The 19,875-nt window shown below is 36.8% G+C and overlaps 1 protein-coding gene across 2 annotated transcripts in view; it reads right to left on the reverse strand.

Moving 5' to 3' along the window:
• The window catches only part of ADAMTS6 (ADAM metallopeptidase with thrombospondin type 1 motif 6), a 333,068-nt gene that overhangs the window by 177,485 nt on the left and 135,708 nt on the right, over positions 1-19,875 (reverse strand). For both annotated transcript variants that reach the window (XM_017548588.2, XM_037745748.1), the window contains exon 8: positions 767-810. In XM_017548588.2, coding sequence (XP_017404077.1) covers positions 767-810 — 44 coding nt within the window. The remainder of the gene's footprint in view (positions 1-766; positions 811-19,875) is intronic.

Raw genomic sequence — 19,875 nt, forward strand, 5'->3', positions numbered from 1 at the left:
AACTCTAGTTGCTTAAAAATTTAGACTACTGGAGAGCTACCCTTTTTGCCCATTTGTATTTGCAGTTAACTATGAAATTATGCTCTATAACAGGGTGTAATTTTTTTAAATTCCAGAATATTACAGAAATGCTTTTAAAAAGACAAATGATCCTTAGGGAGCACAAGAAAGATAATCCTGTCCTCTCTCTTCACCTGTTGCTATAATATTTTATAAGATTACTTTTTGTTGTTGTTTGGGTAGTAGAAATTTCCAATAATATCTTAATTTATGGGGGCTATACTCTTTCCACAAAACCGTACCAAAAGAAGTATTGTTCTTGATGCCTCCTCATTACACATCCCTAGCTGTTGTTTTTTTTTTGCCTTTCCTTTCCTAGCCTAAAATTTCAAAATGTTGACTGCTTTCATTTGCTCTCACAGTCTTGGTATTTTTAGAAAATATATTACAGAGATAGATTATATGAAAATGAGTGATACCTTCAATTTATAATTCCTTAATGATTTTTAATCATATTCTGTTAATTTTAATAATCATTCCAGTTGTCAAAAAAGCCAGTGACATTTATATAGTATTTATGATAGCAATAAATACTCGTTTCCTAGTAAATGACATGTCCACAAAGGCTGGCTATAACAGGTTATAGGGATTTCAGATGCACAGAATGAAAAATGGCCAAATTAATACTAAAGATTAAAGTCACTGGTTCAAAAAGACAATCTGAACCATTCAACCTTTATTTAAAAAACAAAACAAAACAACTTACCCAGTGTTCCGCAGGGCTTATTTTTATAAGTGCAGATATCGTATCTATGGAGGAAAAAAAGAGATACAATTTGTAATCTGATCAAATTTGTAAAATATTTTTATATATTCATCACATCTCTCTCCTGGAGCTCCGATATCAGACCACAATCAATGCAATTACGAGCAGTTAGCTGGAGTGTCGGCATTTTCGGCACACTACAGTGCTGAGGGACACAACAGGCAGCACTATCACAGCCTCTGGCTGCAAGCTAGTAGAACACCTGCCAGTTAGAAAGGTTAAAGTGGATTTTTGTAATCCCAAGTTCCATAAAACCATCTACCATGCTGTTTTGAAGCTGGAGTAGCTTATCTGCAGATTGCTACTACTTCTGCAAAAAGCAAATAGGTGGCTTCTTATTTTCAGTCTCCTTTGAACTTGCAGGAATATGGTTTTGTTATAGCCACAGACTGTAGTTTATACTTCTGAGCTACAGGCACTATTTGGAATTGCTTTAACTCTAGCACAGGTTCTTGCTAAAGAACAAAAGAGGCCAGGAGCGGTGGCTCATGTCTGTAATCCCAGCACTTTGGGATTATCACTTGTGCCATAACCCGCTTACATACAAAATATAGAGACAAAAGAGTGAATATACATTGAAAACTAGGAAAAAGATTCATATAGGATATACACCTAAAACAGCTCTTAAAGATTATGGCAGATAAAAAAAGAAAAGTAGGTCAGGCATGGTGGCTCATGCCTGTAATCCTAGCACTTTGGGAGGCTGAGGTGGGTGGATGACAAGGTCAGGAGTTTGAGACCAGCCTGGCCAGCATGGTGAAACTCTGTCTCTACTAAAAATACAAAAAATTAGCTGGGCATGGTGGTGTTTGCCTGTAATCCAAGCTACTCAAGAGGCTGAGTCAGGAGAATCACTTGAATCCATGAGGCAGAGGCTGCAGTGAGCCGACATCGTGCCACTGAACAAAAGACAGGAAGAAAAAGAGAGACCCTGTCTCAAAAAAAAAAAAAAAAGTAAAAGCATTCCCAGCAGAGAACAGAATAGTCAAAGGAACAAAGTCTAGAAAGTGTATGGCATATCTAAAGAACTGTGAGAATTTCAGAGACGCTGAAACAATGAATGCTAAACCAGATTTGTTCTTCTTATAGACAAAAGCAACTTAGAAAACAGTTTGCATAGTAGGAAAGGATTTTTTCAAAACATGAGTATATACACAGATTGAGTTTATACTTAGAAATAAATCTGGAAGGATTACACTGCGTATCCAAGGGAGAGGTGGAAGAGTAGGGAGAATATGCACACATATATACATTTCTATACAACGAACATTTAATCAGAAAGTATTTCAGCTATGCCTGTCTCTGATGATAAACACAAACTATTCTCTGTGCTGTCAGTCCCATATTTCTTACAAATATAAAGAATCTTGAGAAAGCATGTAATTCAAGCTTTACTATGCTTAAGCCATTGTCTCTCAAAGTAGGCCAAATATGAACCAGTTTATTTCAATTCCTTGATATAACTCTCAGTATTCTCCCATCTTATCTTTAAATATAATTTTTAATTGTATGCTGTGATCATAATCTTCACTAACTTCACACCCCTTTCTTTCTTTTACCTAACTTTCTCATTTTTATTTTGCATCACATTCACTCTATATCCCATCAACTCTTCTCTGCCATACTGTGGGTTCGCCTTATTTTCCTCCAGATCCTAGTCACTTCAGGAAAAATTACAAAGAAAAATAATACAAGAAGCCTTGCTTTATCCCAAAGATACAATTGGTATACTTTTAGGACTTTTCTTGTAGCAATACAAATTGAAGAAAGAAGAGATTGAGGAAAAGGAATTCCCACTGCTTACTCTCAACATCCTTTACAAAACTTTGTCACTACTAAATCCTTACCAACCCACAGGTGGTAGGAGCCCCCAAACTTAGGCCTGTGATCCTAACTTCAAACTAGGCTAAGAAGTACACTGGAATGCTAAGAATTAAAATAAAAGACGAAATAAAACTGGAAAATGTTCTTTATTCTGAAATTGGATAGAAAAATAGTACCTTATCACTATGGTAATTTTTTTTTTTTCGTGAAATTATAATAAAGGCTTTAGGTCAGATGAAAAAGAATTAAGAAAGATAGTCATAGGGAATCTACATAAAGCCCAGTACTTTAGGGAAATCAGGGTTCCACTTTTGGGTGAGTAGAAGAATGCATATGTTGCCAGCCTTTTACCCTAAATTCATAAAGTTGGACAATTGAGCAAGATCAAAAATAGAGAATTTGGTTGAGACTGTAACATTGGTATATTTTTCTGTTATGAATACTTTCAACTCTTTAATCTCCTAGTCACTTTTGCCTAGGCATGGCTATCAGAAGAAACTGACCAAAACACACGATTAAGTTGCATTTTAAGATCTCCAAAATATAGCATTATCTTCCACCACCAGCAGACATGACCCCAGGCCAGCCAAGCAGCCCTGTGCCTGAATCCCAAGCCTGAAAAGCAGCCCATGGGCTGCCTCTGAAAGACACACCCTCCCAGCTGGCCAAGCAGCTGTGCGCTTGAGCCCAGAGCAAGACATAAACCCCCTGGACTACCTGCAGCAGACATACACCCAGGCCAGCCAAGAAGTCATGTGACCACATCCCAGGCCTAAGAAACAGCCGTGTGGGACATCCCTGGCAAACCTGCCCCTAGGCTAACCAAGGAGCTATGCAGCTGTGTCCGAGACAAGAGAAACAGCCTGTAGTCTGCCTAGCAGACATGCCACTAGGCCAGTGAGCATCCTTATGCCTGTGTCACAGGCCTGAGAAATAGCCCTGTGGGCCAACCCTGGCAGACACGTCCCCATGCCAGCCAAGCAGCTGTGCACTCATGTCCTGGACTTGAGAAATAGCCCTCCAAGTCACTCTTGGCAGGCACACCCCAAGGCTGTCTAAGTAACTGCATGTCTGTGTTTCCAATCAGAGTAATAGCACAATGGCCCTAACCCTAGTAAGTTAGACCACAAGCTAGCCAATCTACCATGTGCACACATTTCTGACATGAGAAATAGCCCAGCAAGCCCACCCCTGGCAAAGCTACGCCACCATCAAAACAAACTCTATCAGCCTAGGTCACTGAGAAATTCACAAATACCTCTAGTGTGAATTACAGATGAAGGAACTACACACAGACAATCCTACTATGTCTACCTAGAACCAAGGCCAACAGACCCCACCAAACTGACACCCCATGACCCACTTATATGGATTAATCTTTCCCTATGAAACCTACACCATAAAATTAGAAGAGGTAGCTTTTCTACCACCTGTGTAGAAATAAATATGGGAACACATCAATCATTTAAAAAAAAGGAAAAAAAAATGTAACCTCCAAAGAAAAGCAATAATTCTTCAGCAACAGAAACCAAATTATAAGGAAATATATGAAATGCAAAAAAAAAAAAGAATGTAAAAACATAATCTTAAGGAAAGTGAGATATAATATAGACAATTCTATGAAACCAGAACAATTAATGTTTTAATTGATAAAGTCAATAGAGATAAATATCAAATAAACAGAGAAGAAAAGATAAATACTAGAATAGAAGAATTAAACGAAGGAAATAACTATAATCAAGACTTTCAACAACAGACTAGACCAGGCAGAAGAAAGAGCTTCCAAACAGAAAGACAGGTCTTTTGAAATAACACAGGAAGACAAAGAAAAGAGAGAAAAAAGAATGAAAAAAGCCTACAGCATTTATGGTACACCAGTAAGTTAACAAAAAGTTTGTATTATGAGCTTCCAGAAGGGGAAAAAAAGGAAAAAAGTGAGGAAATCATATTTTATTAAATAATAACAGAAAACGTCCAAAGATTTGGGAGAGAGATGGGCTTCCAAAGTCTTGGGAGACAATCCAGAAAGCTCAAATAACTCTAAATGGATTTACTCCAAACAGTCTTCTCCAAGGCACATATAGTCAAATTGTCAAAAGTCAAAGCAAAGAATTTTAAAAGCAACAAGAGAATAGTGTCGAGTCTTATATACACAAATCACCATTAGACTAACAGCTAATTTCTCAGCAGAAACCTTACAGTCCAGAAGAGAATGAGATGGTATGTTTAAAGCACTGAAAAAAAAAGCCACCAAAGAATATTATGCCCAGCAAAGCTATCCTTCAGAAATTAAAAAAAAAAAAGAAAAAAAATCTTTCACAGACAAGCAAAAACTGAGGAACTTTATTACCATTAGGCTGCCTTACAAAACATGCTCAGAGAAGTCTCACATCTGGAAATCAAAAAATAATAACCACCATTATGAAAACATGTGGGGTTATAAAACTCACTGGTCAAGCAAATATACAAAGAATAAAGAGAAAGGAATCAAACCTCAGCACTACAGAAAACCACCCAATGGCAAAAGTCAACAATAAGAGAAGATGGAAGGAGCAAATGATAAACAAAATAACTGGAAAATGATCAAGAAAATGACAGGAATAAGTCGCTATTAATAGTAACCTTGAATGTAAATGGATTAAATACCCCATTGAAAATATTTAGACTGGCTAAATAGATTTAAAAAAATAAAAGACCCAATATATATATTGCCTGCAAGAAACATACCTCGCCTGCTTGAGGATGCAAGATGACTGAATAGGAACAACTCCAGAGTGCAATTCCCAGCAAGAACAGCGCAGAGGGTGAGTGCTCACTGCATTTCCAAACAAGTTTTCACTGCCCACAAACCAGGAGATTCCTGGGCCAAAAAGTGCCACAAGTTTTCGGCGCAGTGGATACTGCTGGTGCTGACTGGGTGGAAAGAAACTCACACAAGTCTGGACGGCTGTTTCGACTGGTACCAGGAATGCCTGGGAGACAGAGCCGCCCATCCAAGTGAAAGGGAGGGGACTGAGACAGGGAGCCAAGTGATCTAGCTCAGCTGGTACCAGCCCCACAAAACAAGCAATCTGAAATGCTCTGGATTGAGAGTGTCACACCAAGTGCAGCTGGGCCCAGGACAGTCAAGCTTAGTCGGGGGAAGGACATCCCTCACTGCTGAAACAGTCTGTCACTACTGAGGCGGTTCACACAGCAGCTGGGCAGAGCCTGCAGCAGCTCAGCAACTCCTCTGCTGGCAGACTATGACTAGACTACTCCCTGAGGGGCAGGGCATCTATGAAAAACGGCAGCAGCACAACAAGAACTTATAAATAAAGACGACCTGCCTAGGACAGAGCACCTGGGAAAAGAGGCGGTTATGAGTTCAGCTGCAGCAGACTTAAAGGTACCTGCCCAGCAGCTCTGCATGGAACAATGGAGCTCCCAGCACAGCACTTGAGCTCCTATAAGGAACAGACTGTCTCTTCAAGCAACTTCCCAACCCCTGTATGCCTAAAGAGACACTTCATAAAGGAGAGCTCAGGCTGACATCTGGAGGGTACCCTTCTGGGACGAGGATAGGAGAGGAAGAAACCAGTGGCAACCCTTGCTGTTCTGCAGCCCCCATGGGTGATCCCCAGACGAGCGGGGTCTGGAGTGGACCTCCAGCAGTCCTGCAGCAGAGGGGACTGTTAGAAGGAAAACTAAGAAGCAGAAAGAAATAGCTTCAACATCAACAAAAAGGACGTCCACTCAGAGACCCCATCGGAAAGTCACCAACTACACAGACCAAAGGTAGATAAAGCCACTAAGATGGGAAGAAAACAGCGCAAAAGGATGAAAACATCAAAAACCAGAATGGCTCTCCTCCAAGGGATCACAACTTCTCACCAGCTAGGGATCAAAGATGGATGGCGAATGAATCTGACGAATTGACAGAAACAGGCATCAGAAGGTAGGTAATAACAAACTTCTCTGAGCTAAAAGAACATGTGCTAACCCAATGCAAAGAAACTAAGAACCTTGAAAAAAGGTTAGATGAGATGCTAACTAGAATAAACAGCTTAGAGAAGAATATAAACAACTTGATGGAGCTGAAAAACACAGCATGAGAACTTCACGAAGCATACATAAGTTTCAATACCCACATCAACCTAGCAGAAGAAAGGATATCACAGATTGAAGACCAACTCAATGAAATAAAATGAGAATGCAAGAATAGAGCAAAAAGAGTGAAAATAAATGGACAAAGCCTCCAAGAAATATGGGATTATGTGAAAAGACCTAATCTACGTTTGACAGGCATACCTGAATGTGACAGAGAGAATGAATCCAAGCTGGAAAACATTATTCAGGGTATCATCCAGGAGAACTTCCCAAATCTAGCAAGGCAGGCCAATATTCAACTCTAAGAAATAGAGAGAACACCGCAAAGATATTCCTCAAGAAGAGCAACCCCAAGGAACATAATCATCAGATTCACCAAGGCTAAAATAAAGAAAAAAATGCTAAGGGCAACAAGAGAGAAAGGTCGGGTTACCCACAAAGGGAAGACCATCAGACTCACAGCGGATCTCTCAGCAGAAACCCTACAAGCCAGAATAGAGTAGGGGCCAATATTCAACATCTTTAAAGAAAAGAACTTTCAACCTAGAATTTCATATTCAGCCAAACTAAGCTTCATAAGTGAAGGAGAAATAAAATCCTTTATGGACAAGCAATTGCTCAGAGATTTCGTCACCACCAGGCCTGCCTTACAAGAGCTCCTGAAGGAAGCACTAAACAAGGAAACGAACAACCAATACCAGCCAATCCAAACAAATGGTAAAGACCATCGACACAATAAGAAACTGCATCAACAAATGGGCAAAACATCCAGCTAGCATCAAAATGTCAGGATCAAATTCAAACATAACAATATTAACCTTAAATGTAAATGGACTAAATGCCCCATTCAAAAGACACAGAGTAGCATATTGGATAAAAAGTCAAAACCCATCAGTGTGCTGTATTTGGGAAACCCATCTCACATGCAAGGACACACAGGCTAAAAATAAAGGGATGGAGGAAGATTTACCAAGCAAATGGAAAGCAAAAAAAAAGCAGGAGTTGCAATCCTAGTCTCTGATAAAATAGACTTTAAACCAACAAAGATCAAAAGAGACAAAGAAGGGCATTACATAATGGAAAAAGGATCAATGCATCAAGAAGAGCTAACCACCCTAAATATATACACACCTAATACAAGAGCACCTAGGTACATAAAGCAAGTACTTCCAACCTACACAGAGATTTAGACTCACACACAATAATAGTGGGAGACTTTAACACTCCACTGTCAATATTAGACAGATCAATGAGACAGCAAATTAACAAGGATATCCAGGACTTGAACTCAGATCTGAACCAAGCAAACCTAATAGATATTTACAGAACTCTCCACCCCAAATCCACAGAATATACATTCTTCTCAGCACCGCATGGCACCTACTCTAATATTGACCACATACTTGGAAGTAAATCACTCCTGAGCAAATGCAAAAGATCAGAAATCGTAACAAACAGTCACTCGGACCACACTGCAATCAAATTAGAACTCAGAATTAAGAAACTAACTCAGAACCACACAACTTCATGGAAACTGAACAACTGGCTCCTGGATGTCGACAGGATAAACAATGAAAGGAAGGCAGAAATAAAGATGTTCTTTGAAACCAACGAGAACGAAGATACAACATACCAGAATCTCTGGGACACATTTAAAGCAGTGTCTAGAGGGACATTTATAGCAATAAATGCCCACTGGAGAAGCGAGGAAAGATCTAAAATCGACACCCAATCATCAAAGTTGAAATAGCTAGAGAAGCAAGATCAAAAAAACTCAAAAGCTAGCAGAAGACAAGAAATAACTAAGATCAGCGCAGAATTGAAGGAGAGAGAGACACAAAAAACCCTTCAAAAAATCAATAAATCCAGGAGTTGGTGTTTTTTGAAAAGATCAACAAAACAGACAGATTGCTAGGCAGATTAATAAAAAAGAAAAGGGAGAAGATTCAAATAGATGCAATAAAAAATGATAAAGGGGGTATCACCACTGACTCCACAGAACTACAAACTATAATCAGAGATTACTACAAACAACTCTATGCACATAAACCAGTAAACCTGGAAGAAATGGATAAATTCCTGGACACTTACACCCTCCCAAGCCTAAACCAGGAAGAAGTTGAAACTTTGAACAGACCAATAACAAAGACTGAAGTTGAAGCAGCAATTAATGGCCTACTAACCAAAAAAAGTCCAGGTCGAGACAGGTTTACAGCTGAATTCTACCAGACGTTCAAAGAGGAGCTGGTACCATTCCTTCTGAAACTATTCCAAACCATACAAAAAGAGGAAATCCTTCCCAAATCATTTTATGAGACCAACATCATCTTGATACCAAAACCCAGCAGAGACTCAAAAAAAAAAAAGTAAATTTCAAGCCAATATCCATGATGAACATAGATGCAAAAATCTTCAATAAAATATTGGCAAACTGATTGCAACATTACATCAAAAAGGTTATCCAACATGACCAAGCAGGTTTCATTCCAGGAATGCAAGGCTGGTTCAACATATGCAAGTCTATAAACATAATCCACCACATAAGCAGAACCAAAGACAAAAACCCATGATTATCTCAATAGATGCAGAGAAGGCCTTCAACAAAATTCAACAGCCTTTTTGCTAAAAACTCTCAATAAACTAGGTATTGAAGGAACATATCTCAAAATAATAAAAGCTATTTACGACAAACCTACAGCCAATATCATGCTGAATGGGCAAAAACTGGAAGCATTCCCTTTGAAATCCGGCACTAGACAAGGATGCCCTCTGTCACCAATCCTATTCAATATACTATTGGAAGTTCTAGCCAGAGCAATTAGGCAAGAAAAAAAATAAAGTGTATTCAATTAGAAAAAGAGGAAGTCAGATTGTCTCTATTTGCAGATGACATGATTGTATATTTAGAAGACCCTATCATCTCAGCTCAAAATATCCTTAAACTGATAAGCAACTTCAGCAAATCTCAGGATACAAAATCAATGTGCACAAATCACAAGCATTTCTATACACCAATAAGAGTCTAGCAGAGAGGCAAATCATGAGTGAACTTCCATTCACAATTGCTACAAAGAGAATAAAACACCTAGGAATACAACTAGCAAAGGATGTAAAGGACCTCTTCAAGGAGAACTACAAACCAGTGCTCAAGGAAATAAGAGAGGACACAAACAAATGGAGAAATATTCCATGCTCATGGTTAGGAGGAATCAATATTGTGAAAATGGCCATACGGCCCAAAGTAATTTATAGATTCAATGCTATCCCCATCAAGCTACCTATGACCTACTTCAGAGAACTGGAAAAAAAACGCCTTAAACTTCATATGGAAACAAAAGAGAGCCCGCATAGCCAAGACAATCCTAAGTAAAAAGAACAAAGCAGGAGGCAACATGCTACCTGATTTCAAACTATACTACAAAGCTACAGTAATCAAAACAGCATGGTACTGGTACCAAAACAGAGATATAGACCAATGGAACAGAACAGAGGCCTCGGAGGCAACACGACACTTCTACAACCATCTGATCTTTGACAAACCTGACAAAAACAAGCAATGGGTAAAGGATTCCCTGTTTAATAAATGGTGTTGGGAAAACTGGCAAGCCATGTGCAGAAAGGAGAAACTGGACCCCTTCCTGACACTTTACACTAAAATTAACTCCAGATGGATTAAAGACTTAAACATAAGACCTAACACCATAAAAACCCTAGAAGAAAACATAGGCAAAACCATTCAGGACATAGGCATTGGCAAGGACTTCATGACTAAAACACCAAAAGCATTGGCAACAAAAGCCAAAATAGACAAATGGGATCTAATTAAACTCCAGAGCTTCTGTACAGCAAAAGAAACAATCATTAGAGTGAATCGGCAACCAAGAGAATGGGAAAAAATTTTTGCAATCTACCCATCTGACAAAGGGCTAATATCCAGTATCTACAAATAACTAAAACAGATTTACAAGAAAAAAACAAACAAAACCATCCAAAAATGGGAGAAGAATATCAACACTTTTCAAAAAAAGACATATATGAAGCCAACAAATATATGAAAATATGCTCATCATCACTGATTATTAGAGACATGCAAATCAAAACCACATTGAGATATCATCTCATGCTGGTTAGAATGGCTATCATTAAAAAATCTGGAGACAACAGATGCTGGAGTGGATGTGGAGAAATAGGAACACTTTTACACTGTCGGTGGGAGTGTAAATTAGTTCAACCATTGTGGAAGACAGTGTGGCACTTCCGCAAGGACCCAGAAATAGAAATCCCATTTGACCCAGCAATCCCATTACTGGGTATATATCCAAAGGATTATAATCATTCTATCATAAAGACACATGCACATGTATGTTCATTACAGCCCTGTTTACAATCGCAAAGACCTGGAAGCAATCCAAATGCCCATTGGGATACACTGGACAAGGAAAATGTGGCACATATACACCATGGAATACTATGCAGCCATAAAAAAACGATGAGTTCGTGTCCTTTGTAGGGACTTGGATGAATCTGGAAACCACATTCTCAGCAAACTGACACAAGAACAGAAAATCAAACACTGCATGTTCTCACTCATAGATGAGTGTTGAACAATGAGAAAACATGAACGCAGGGAGGGGAGCATCACACACTGGGGTCTGTTGTGGGTGGCCAAGTGATGGACACCGTGGGGGTGGGAAGGTCTGGGAGGGATAACATGGGGAGAAATATCAGAAGTAGGTGATGGGAGGATGGAGGCAGCAAACCACATTGCCGTTTGTGTACCTATGCAACAATCCTGCATGATCTGCACATGTACCCCAGAACGTAAAGTATAATAAAAAAATAAGTAAATAAAAAATAAAATTAAAAAATTTTAAAAAAAGAAACACACCTCACCTGTAAAGACACATAGAGACTGAAAGTGAAGGGGTAAAAACAGGTATTTCATGCAAACAGAAATCAAAAGAGAGTAGGTGTAGCTCTATTTATATCAGACAAAACAAATGACATTAAAAGTTGTAAAAAGAGACAAAATATTATTTAATAAATAACAAAGCAGGATCAATTCAGCAAGAGAATATAATAATTGTAAATATATACGCACCCAACACAGGAACACCCAGATATATAAAGCAATTATTATTAGATATAAAGAGAGAGATAGGCTCCAATAATACATCACTCTCCGCATTGGACAGATCATCCAGACAGAAAATAAGCAAACAAACTTTAAATTGCACTATAGGGCTGGGTGTGGTGGCTCATGCTTGTAATCCCAGCACTTTGGGAGGCCAAGGTGAGAGGATTACTCAAGGTTGGAATTTCCAGATCAGCCTGGGCAACATTGCAAAACTACATTTCTATGAAAAATACATACAAAACATTAGGTAGGTATGGTGTATCAGATACAGATGTGTGCCTATAGTCCTTCCTATTCAGGTGGTTGAGGTGGAAGGATTGCTTAAACCCAGGAGTTTGCAGCTTCAGTTATCTATGATTGTGCCACTACACTTTAGCCTGGGCCAGAGTAAGACTCTGTCTCAAAAATACATACATGTCTCAAAAATACACACATAAAACTGTACCAGAGACCAAGTGGACCTAACAGACACTTACAGAACATTTCTCCCAACAACTACAGAATACACATTCTTTTCATCAGCACATGGAACATTCTCCAGGATTCACCATATGTTAGGACACAAAACAATTCTCAAAAATCTTTTAAAAATCTAAATCATATCAACTATTTTATGAGACCACAATGAAATAAAAGTAGACATCAATAACAAGAATATTCAAAACTATACAAATGTATGAAATTAAACAACATCCTCCTGAATGACCAACAGGTGAAGGAAAAAACTAAGGATGAAATTTAAAAATTCCTTGAAACAAATAAAAATAGAAATACAACATACCAAAACCTTTAGGACATAGCAAAAGCAATATAACAGAAAGCTTATAGCAATAAATGCATAAATCAAAAAACTAGAATGATTTCAAACAAACAAAAATGCATCTCAAGAAACTAGAAAAATAAGATAAATCCAAACCCCAAATTTGCAGAAGAGATAATGTACTCACAGCAACAATAAATGAAAATGAGACTAAAAAAAAATGAAAGATCAATAAAACAAAAAGGTGGTGTTTTGAAAAGAGAAAGAAAACTGACAAACCATTTGCTAGACTAAGAAGTAAAGAGAGAAGATCCAAATAAATAATATCAGAAATAAAAAACGTGATGCCACAACCGATATCACCCAAATATAAAAGGTCATTACAGACTACCATGAACAACTATACTCCAATAAATGTGAAAACCTAGATGAAATGGATAAATTCCTGAACACATGCAACTTACCAAGGTTGACCAAAAAGAAATGGAAAGCCTGAACAGACCAATTATAAATAAAGAGATTGAATCAATAACAAAAAATCTTCCAAGAAAGGAAAGTCCAAGACCAGATGACTTCACTACGGATTTCCAACAAATCTTCTAAGAACAATAAATACCAATTCTTCTCAAACTACTCCAAAAAAGTGAAGCAGAGGGAAATCTTTCCTAACTTATTCTATGAGGCCACCATAACCCTGATACTAAAACCAGACAAGGACACAATAAGAAAATAAAACTCCAGGCCAATAACCCTGATAAATATATACACAAAAATTCTCAATAAAATACTGGCAAACCAAATACAACAGCACATTAAAAAGATAATACACCATGATCAAGTGAGATTTATCACAGGAATGCAAGGATGATTCAACATATGCAAATCAAGAAATGTCATATATCACATGAATAGAATCAAGAACAAAACCCATATAATCATCTCAATAAATGCAGAAAAAGCTTTTGATAAAATTTAATATTGCTTAATGATAAAAAGTCTTAATAAATTAGGTATGGAAGGTGTATTAGTCTATTTTCAGCCTGCTGATACAGACACACCCAAGACTGGGCAATTTACAAAAGAAAGAGGTTTAATGGACTCCAGTTCCATGTTGCTGGGGAGGCCTCATAATCATGGTAGAAGCTGAAAGGCATGTCTCACATGGTGGCAGACAAGAGAAGAAAGCTTGTGTAGAAAAACTCCCCTTTATGAAACCATTAGATCTCCTGAGACTTATTCACTATCATGAGAATAGCATGGGAAAGACCTGTCCCCATGATTCAATTACCTCCCACTGGTTCCCTCCCACAATATGTGCGAATTGTGCAAGCTACAATTCAACATGAGATTTAGGTAGGGACACAGCTAAACCATATCAGAAGGAAAGTATCTCAACATAATAAAGGCCATATGTGACAAACCACAGCCAACATCGTACTTAACAGAAAAGAAGAAAGTTTTTCCTCTAAGATCCGAAACAAGACAAATGTGCTATTCTTACCACTCTTGCTCAACATAGTATTAGAAGTCCTAGCCAGACAATAAGGCAAGAAAGGGAAGTGAAGGGCATCCAAGTTGGAAAGAGAAAGTTAAACTGTCCCTGTTTGTGGATGACATAATCTTATATATAGAAAACCAAAAGATTCTACCAAAAAACCTCTTAGATCTGATATAAAAATTCAATTCATACAAAGTTATACAATGCAAAATTAATAGACAAAAAGCAGTAACATTTCCATACATAAATGAACTAGTTGAAAAAAAAATCCAGAAGACAATACCATTTGCAGTAGCTACAAATAAAGTAAAATACTTAGGAATAAATCTAACCAAGGAGGCAAAAAACCTCTACAAGGAAAACTACAAAACACTGATGAAAGAAATTGAGGAGAATACAAACAAGTGGAAAGCTATCCCATGCTCATTAATCAGAAGAATTAATACTGTTAAAATGACTATACTACGCAAATCAATCTACAGATTAAATGTAATTTCTTTAAAAATACCAACAACATTTTTCATAGAAAACAAAAACCCTAAAATGTGTAATAAACTACAAAAGACCCTGAATAGACATGGCAATCATAAACAAAAAGAATAAAGCTGGAGGCATCACATTACTTATTTCAGAATATACTACAATGCTATAATAATCAAAACAGCATAGTATGGGCACAAAAACAGACACACAGCCCAATGGAACAGAACAGAGGGCCCAGAAATAAATCCATGCTTTATACTCAATTGATCTTTGAAAAGGTGCCAAGAACAAGTAATGGAGAAAACACAGTTTCTTCAATAAATGTGCTGGGAAAACTGGATAACCACATGCAGAAGAAAGAGACTGGATCCTTAACTCACACCATATACAAAAATCAACTCAAAATAGGTTAGAGGCTTAAACATAAGACCTGCAACCATAAGACTACTAGAAGAAAACATAGGAGAAAAACTCCACAACATTGGTCTGGGCAGTGATTTTCTGGATGTGACTTCAAAAGCACCAATTAACAAAGCAAAAACAGACAAATGAGATTATATCAAATGAAAAAGCTTTGAAAAAGGAAAAAATAATTTAAAAAACCAGAAGCAATTAATAGAGTGATAAGACTACCTATAGATTAGAAGAAAAGATTTTAAGCCATACATCTCATCAGGGGTTAATGTCCAAAATACATTAAAAACTCAATGGCAAGAAAACCAATTGCCCAATTAAAAATGTACAAAGAATCTTCTCATCTGTAGAACAAAAAGTGGGCAAATGACACGAACAGACATTTCTCAAAAGAAGGCATACAATGGGCAATAAACATATGAATGTTCAACATCACTAATCATCAAGGAAATGCAAATTAAAACCACAATGAGAAATCATCTCATATCTGTTAGAGTGGCTATCATCAAATAGACAAAGAATAATAAGTGTTACACAGAATGTAGAGAAAAGGAGCTCTGCTACACAGTTAGTAAGAATATAAATTAGTATTATGGAAAACAGTCGGGAGGGCCCTCCAAACTTTAAAATGATAACTGCCATAGGATACAGCAATCCCACTTATGAGTATATATCCAAAGTCAGTATGTCAAGGAGATATCTGCACTCCCACGTTCATTGTGGTTTATTCACAGTAGCTAAAACATGAAATCAATCCCTATCTACAATGAATGGATAATGAAAATGTGTTATATAGCCACAAGGAAATACTATTCAGCCTTAAAACACAAGGAAATTTATTTTTTGAGAGTTGAATGGTGGTTACCACAGGCTAGGGATAGGAGAGAATAGAATCCGGAGATACAGATTACTGGATACAAAGTTTCACTTAAGAGGAATTAAGTAGTCAATATCACCTGTAGTCAATATCTCCCCATTCCCTTCTATGCACAGCATAGAGACTATAGTTAAGAATGTAACTTAGGTTTAAAAATTACTGAGTAGATTTTTAAATGCCTATACCACACAAAAAGTATGTGGGTTGATAATTATATTAATCAGCTTAATTTAATCATTTCATAATGAATATATACATGTATCAGAACATAACATTGTACTTCATAAATATATATAATTATTGCCAATTAAAAATAAATATTTTATAATTTGTCAATATACAATAAAAACAATAAATTTTTAAAATACAAAAAAATTTAAAATGAATTAAAAACTATATTTGATACCAACATATAGTGAAAATATGAACATTAAAAAATAGATCAGTCCATTTTATATTACTTATAATATAAAGAGAGTTTGTACAAATAACTTTACAGCCTTTACTACATCTAAAATTTTTTCTTTCCAAATTTTTACTACAGCATCATATTAGTTTTACAGAACATGGTAGACCACAACAGCTCTTTGCCTTAAAATATACAGCTTATTTTGTCTTCTTCCTCAAAAACCTCAAAACCAAAGGAGTTATTTAAGTCAAGAAAGAAAAAGCATAATATACATGTTACACATTGCTCAATAAAAAAAAAAATTTTCTATTGTTAGTAGGGTCTTTTAAATCTAGTTACAAGCGGCCACTAGTCTAATTCTGTTAGGTAGTACCTTGGAAATTGGTTTGTAAAGATAAAGAATTTTTATTTACAGTCTGGCAAATTATTCAACAACAGTGATTTTGAAAGCTGGACTTCATAATAAAAATGCAGATGAAAAGTCTACTCAAAAAAATCACCACAGCACTTTAAAATTGTAAAATATGTATATAAAAGTTAAAATCTAGAATTAAAATATATTTAAATTTCAACATAATTTCTTTTTTACTGGTATTTGTCATCAAACCAACTGATAAGTAACAGCTGTCCTTTGACTTTTAAAGTATTGTCTAGTTAAAAGAAAGCGGGGTTAAAAAAGACTTTGAGGCCTGGAACAGTGGCTCACACCTGTAATCCCAGCACTTTGAGAGGCTGAGGTGGGTGGATCCGCTGAGGTCAGGAGTTCAAGACCAGCCTGGCCAATATATGGTGAACCCCATCTCCACTAAAAGTACAAAAATTAGCCAGGTGTGGTGGTGGGCATCTGCAATCCCAGCTACTTGGGAGGCTTAGGCAAGAGAATCACTTGAACCCAGGAGGTGGAGGTTGCGGCGAGCTGAGATCACGCCACTGCACTCCAGCTGTGCAACAAAGTGAGACTCTGTCTCAAAAAACAAAAAAAGAGACTTTCAGAGGTCAGATTATCTATTATTCTGATTTAATGGAGCAGCATACTATAGTGTCCTATAAACAGAATTGATTTGTAACTTTAATTACATTACTTCTATGAAATCAACCACATTTTCCATGGAACTGATCATAAGCCAGAATTTCCAGATCAACTATTAATTTTCTTTACTCAGAATTCAAAAATGCTAAAATACATGTTTACCTAATGAGCTACTAGAATGATAAATGCATCAGATGAATGTCCTTTGAGCTCCTTGATGTTGTCAATAAGTATCTACAGTGTTATAAAGGATGTCACATGTTCCATAGTCTCCTATTCTAACATTCTCAATGTAAAATTTTCCTCATATTTAACTTAAATCCTTCATGCTGCAGGTTAAGCTGATTTCTTTTTTGTCTGATCTTCAGTGAAGATTGAGAACATCTGGCCTACATCTTTTAGGCGTAAGTTAAATACCTCTAAGTCTTCTTTTCTCTGGAATAATAATCCCTGCTACTTTCAATTTTTTCTTTTAGGTTTCTTTTCAACCCTTTAATTATCTTTGTGGTCCTCCTCTGAACTTTGTCCAACTTTTCCATGTCATTCTTTAGTGGTAGCACAGAAAACTAGAAACAAAGCTCATGTAAGGGTCTGACCAGTAACAAGTACAATGGGAAAATAATCTCAAGTTTCCTACATTTTTTATTCATATTTATGTCACAATCTATTGTGTGTGCTTTAACCACATTATATTGAGCTAATGCTAATACTTTACTTCTTTTCTTTTTTTTCTTGAGACAGAGTCTTACTCCATTGCCCAAGCTGGAGTGCAGTGGCTCAATCTCAGCTCACTGCAACCTCTGCCTCCCAGGTTCAAGTGATTCTCCTGCCTCAGCCTCCTGGGTAACATGGGATTACAGATGTGCACCACCAGGCCTGGCTGATTTTTGTATTTTTATTATTGGATCTCACCATGTTGGCCAAGGTGGACTCGAATTCTTGACCTCAAATGATCCACCCCCCTCGGCCTCCCAAAGTGCTGGCATTACAGAAATGAGACACCGCACCCGGCCTCTAATTTTATACAAAGTCAGTTACTCATCTTCTGGACTTTATGCTACTTTCCCTCTCTAACCATACTGCTTTATGTTTGTCTCTTACTGAATTTCATAATTCTAATTTCAAATCAATATTCTAATTTGCAAAATTATTTTTGTCAATCACTAATTTCTTTTATGATATAAAGCTTTGATGACACCATATTTCTTTCCAATTTCAGTTGCCAATAATTTAATATTGGAAATCTAACCATCACATATCTACAAGAGGGGTTTAAGTATTCTACAAGACTGAGTGCCAGAATTCACAGTCCTCTGGAAAATACATAACTATGGAAGCCTTATTAAAATTTGCTCCATCACTTTCAAGTCCCAACCCAACATTGACTGTCTCAAGGGCTATAGAGCATAAAGTATAAAAAACCAAAATGTTCTTAAACTTCATAAAGTCTCAAAGAGTTAAGTTTAAAATTTCCCAGAATGCTGATGTTTCTTTTGTAGAAAACAGTGCAGCTTAGAGGATCACAATATGTTACAACTCTTTGGATTACCTTGGTCTACTAGGCATTCTATTCTTCATTAATTGAATAAATCTGTTTGAATGTTTATGGACAAACATCTTAAAAAGAATTTTTATAATGACTTTATTATATGTAGAGCTATTCCAGATAAAATACCAAGAAAATTAGCCAGGCACAGTGGTGTGGGCCTGTAGTCCTAGCAACTCAGGAAGCTGAGGTGTGAGGATGGCAGGAGGCCAGGAATTTGAAGCTCCTGTGAGCTATAATCACACCTTTGAATAGCCACTGCTCCAGCCTGGGCAACACGGAGAAAGCTCATCTCTTTAAAAAAAAAAAAAAAAAATCAGTAACAACAAAATTAAACTGACCTAATTCCCACTGGGTAGAAACTTAGATATATAAATGACTTGCTAACATGGAAGTACACATAGCCAGATAAAATCTATCAAGTCACCTGCTGTTATCACAGATATGAATTATATAGCATACATAGTTCAGAAGTAAATGTACTTAAGAGATGGAAGACAAAGATCAGTACTGAATTGCCATGGGGAAGAAAAGTAATCTGGTGTTCTATACTCCATCTGAACAAAGCTGTTCTAGCCAACTTGTCAAAATATCTAGTAGGCACTGATACTTCCCTCTACAAAGTATAGATGCAAGGATGTTTGTAAGTGATAAAATAAGAAAAAAGGTAAATGTGTTGCTTAAAGTTAAAATGATAATCAAAAGAGGAATTTTAAATGATTAAATATATCATGAAAATAGGCATACAGTCAGTTCTTTAAATCAGTGAAATTCTTACCCATAGAGAAGCAAATAAAAAGAATGTCTCAAATTGACAAATCAAAAATTTGCAGTAAAAATCGTATTATTTAGAAGTATGGCACCAATTTCCAGAAGTAATAGTTTAAAAAATTAACAGTGGTTTTGGCTAAGCTACTAAACTATGAGTGAGAAAGGATGGGGCAAGAAACTATCACCATGATTATATACTACAATACATTGG

The sequence above is a fragment of the Cebus imitator genome, unplaced genomic scaffold, assembly GCF_001604975.1.
Source record: "Cebus imitator isolate Cc_AM_T3 unplaced genomic scaffold, Cebus_imitator-1.0 Scaffold211, whole genome shotgun sequence".
In the NCBI taxonomy this organism is placed as follows: Eukaryota; Metazoa; Chordata; class Mammalia; order Primates; family Cebidae; genus Cebus; species Cebus imitator.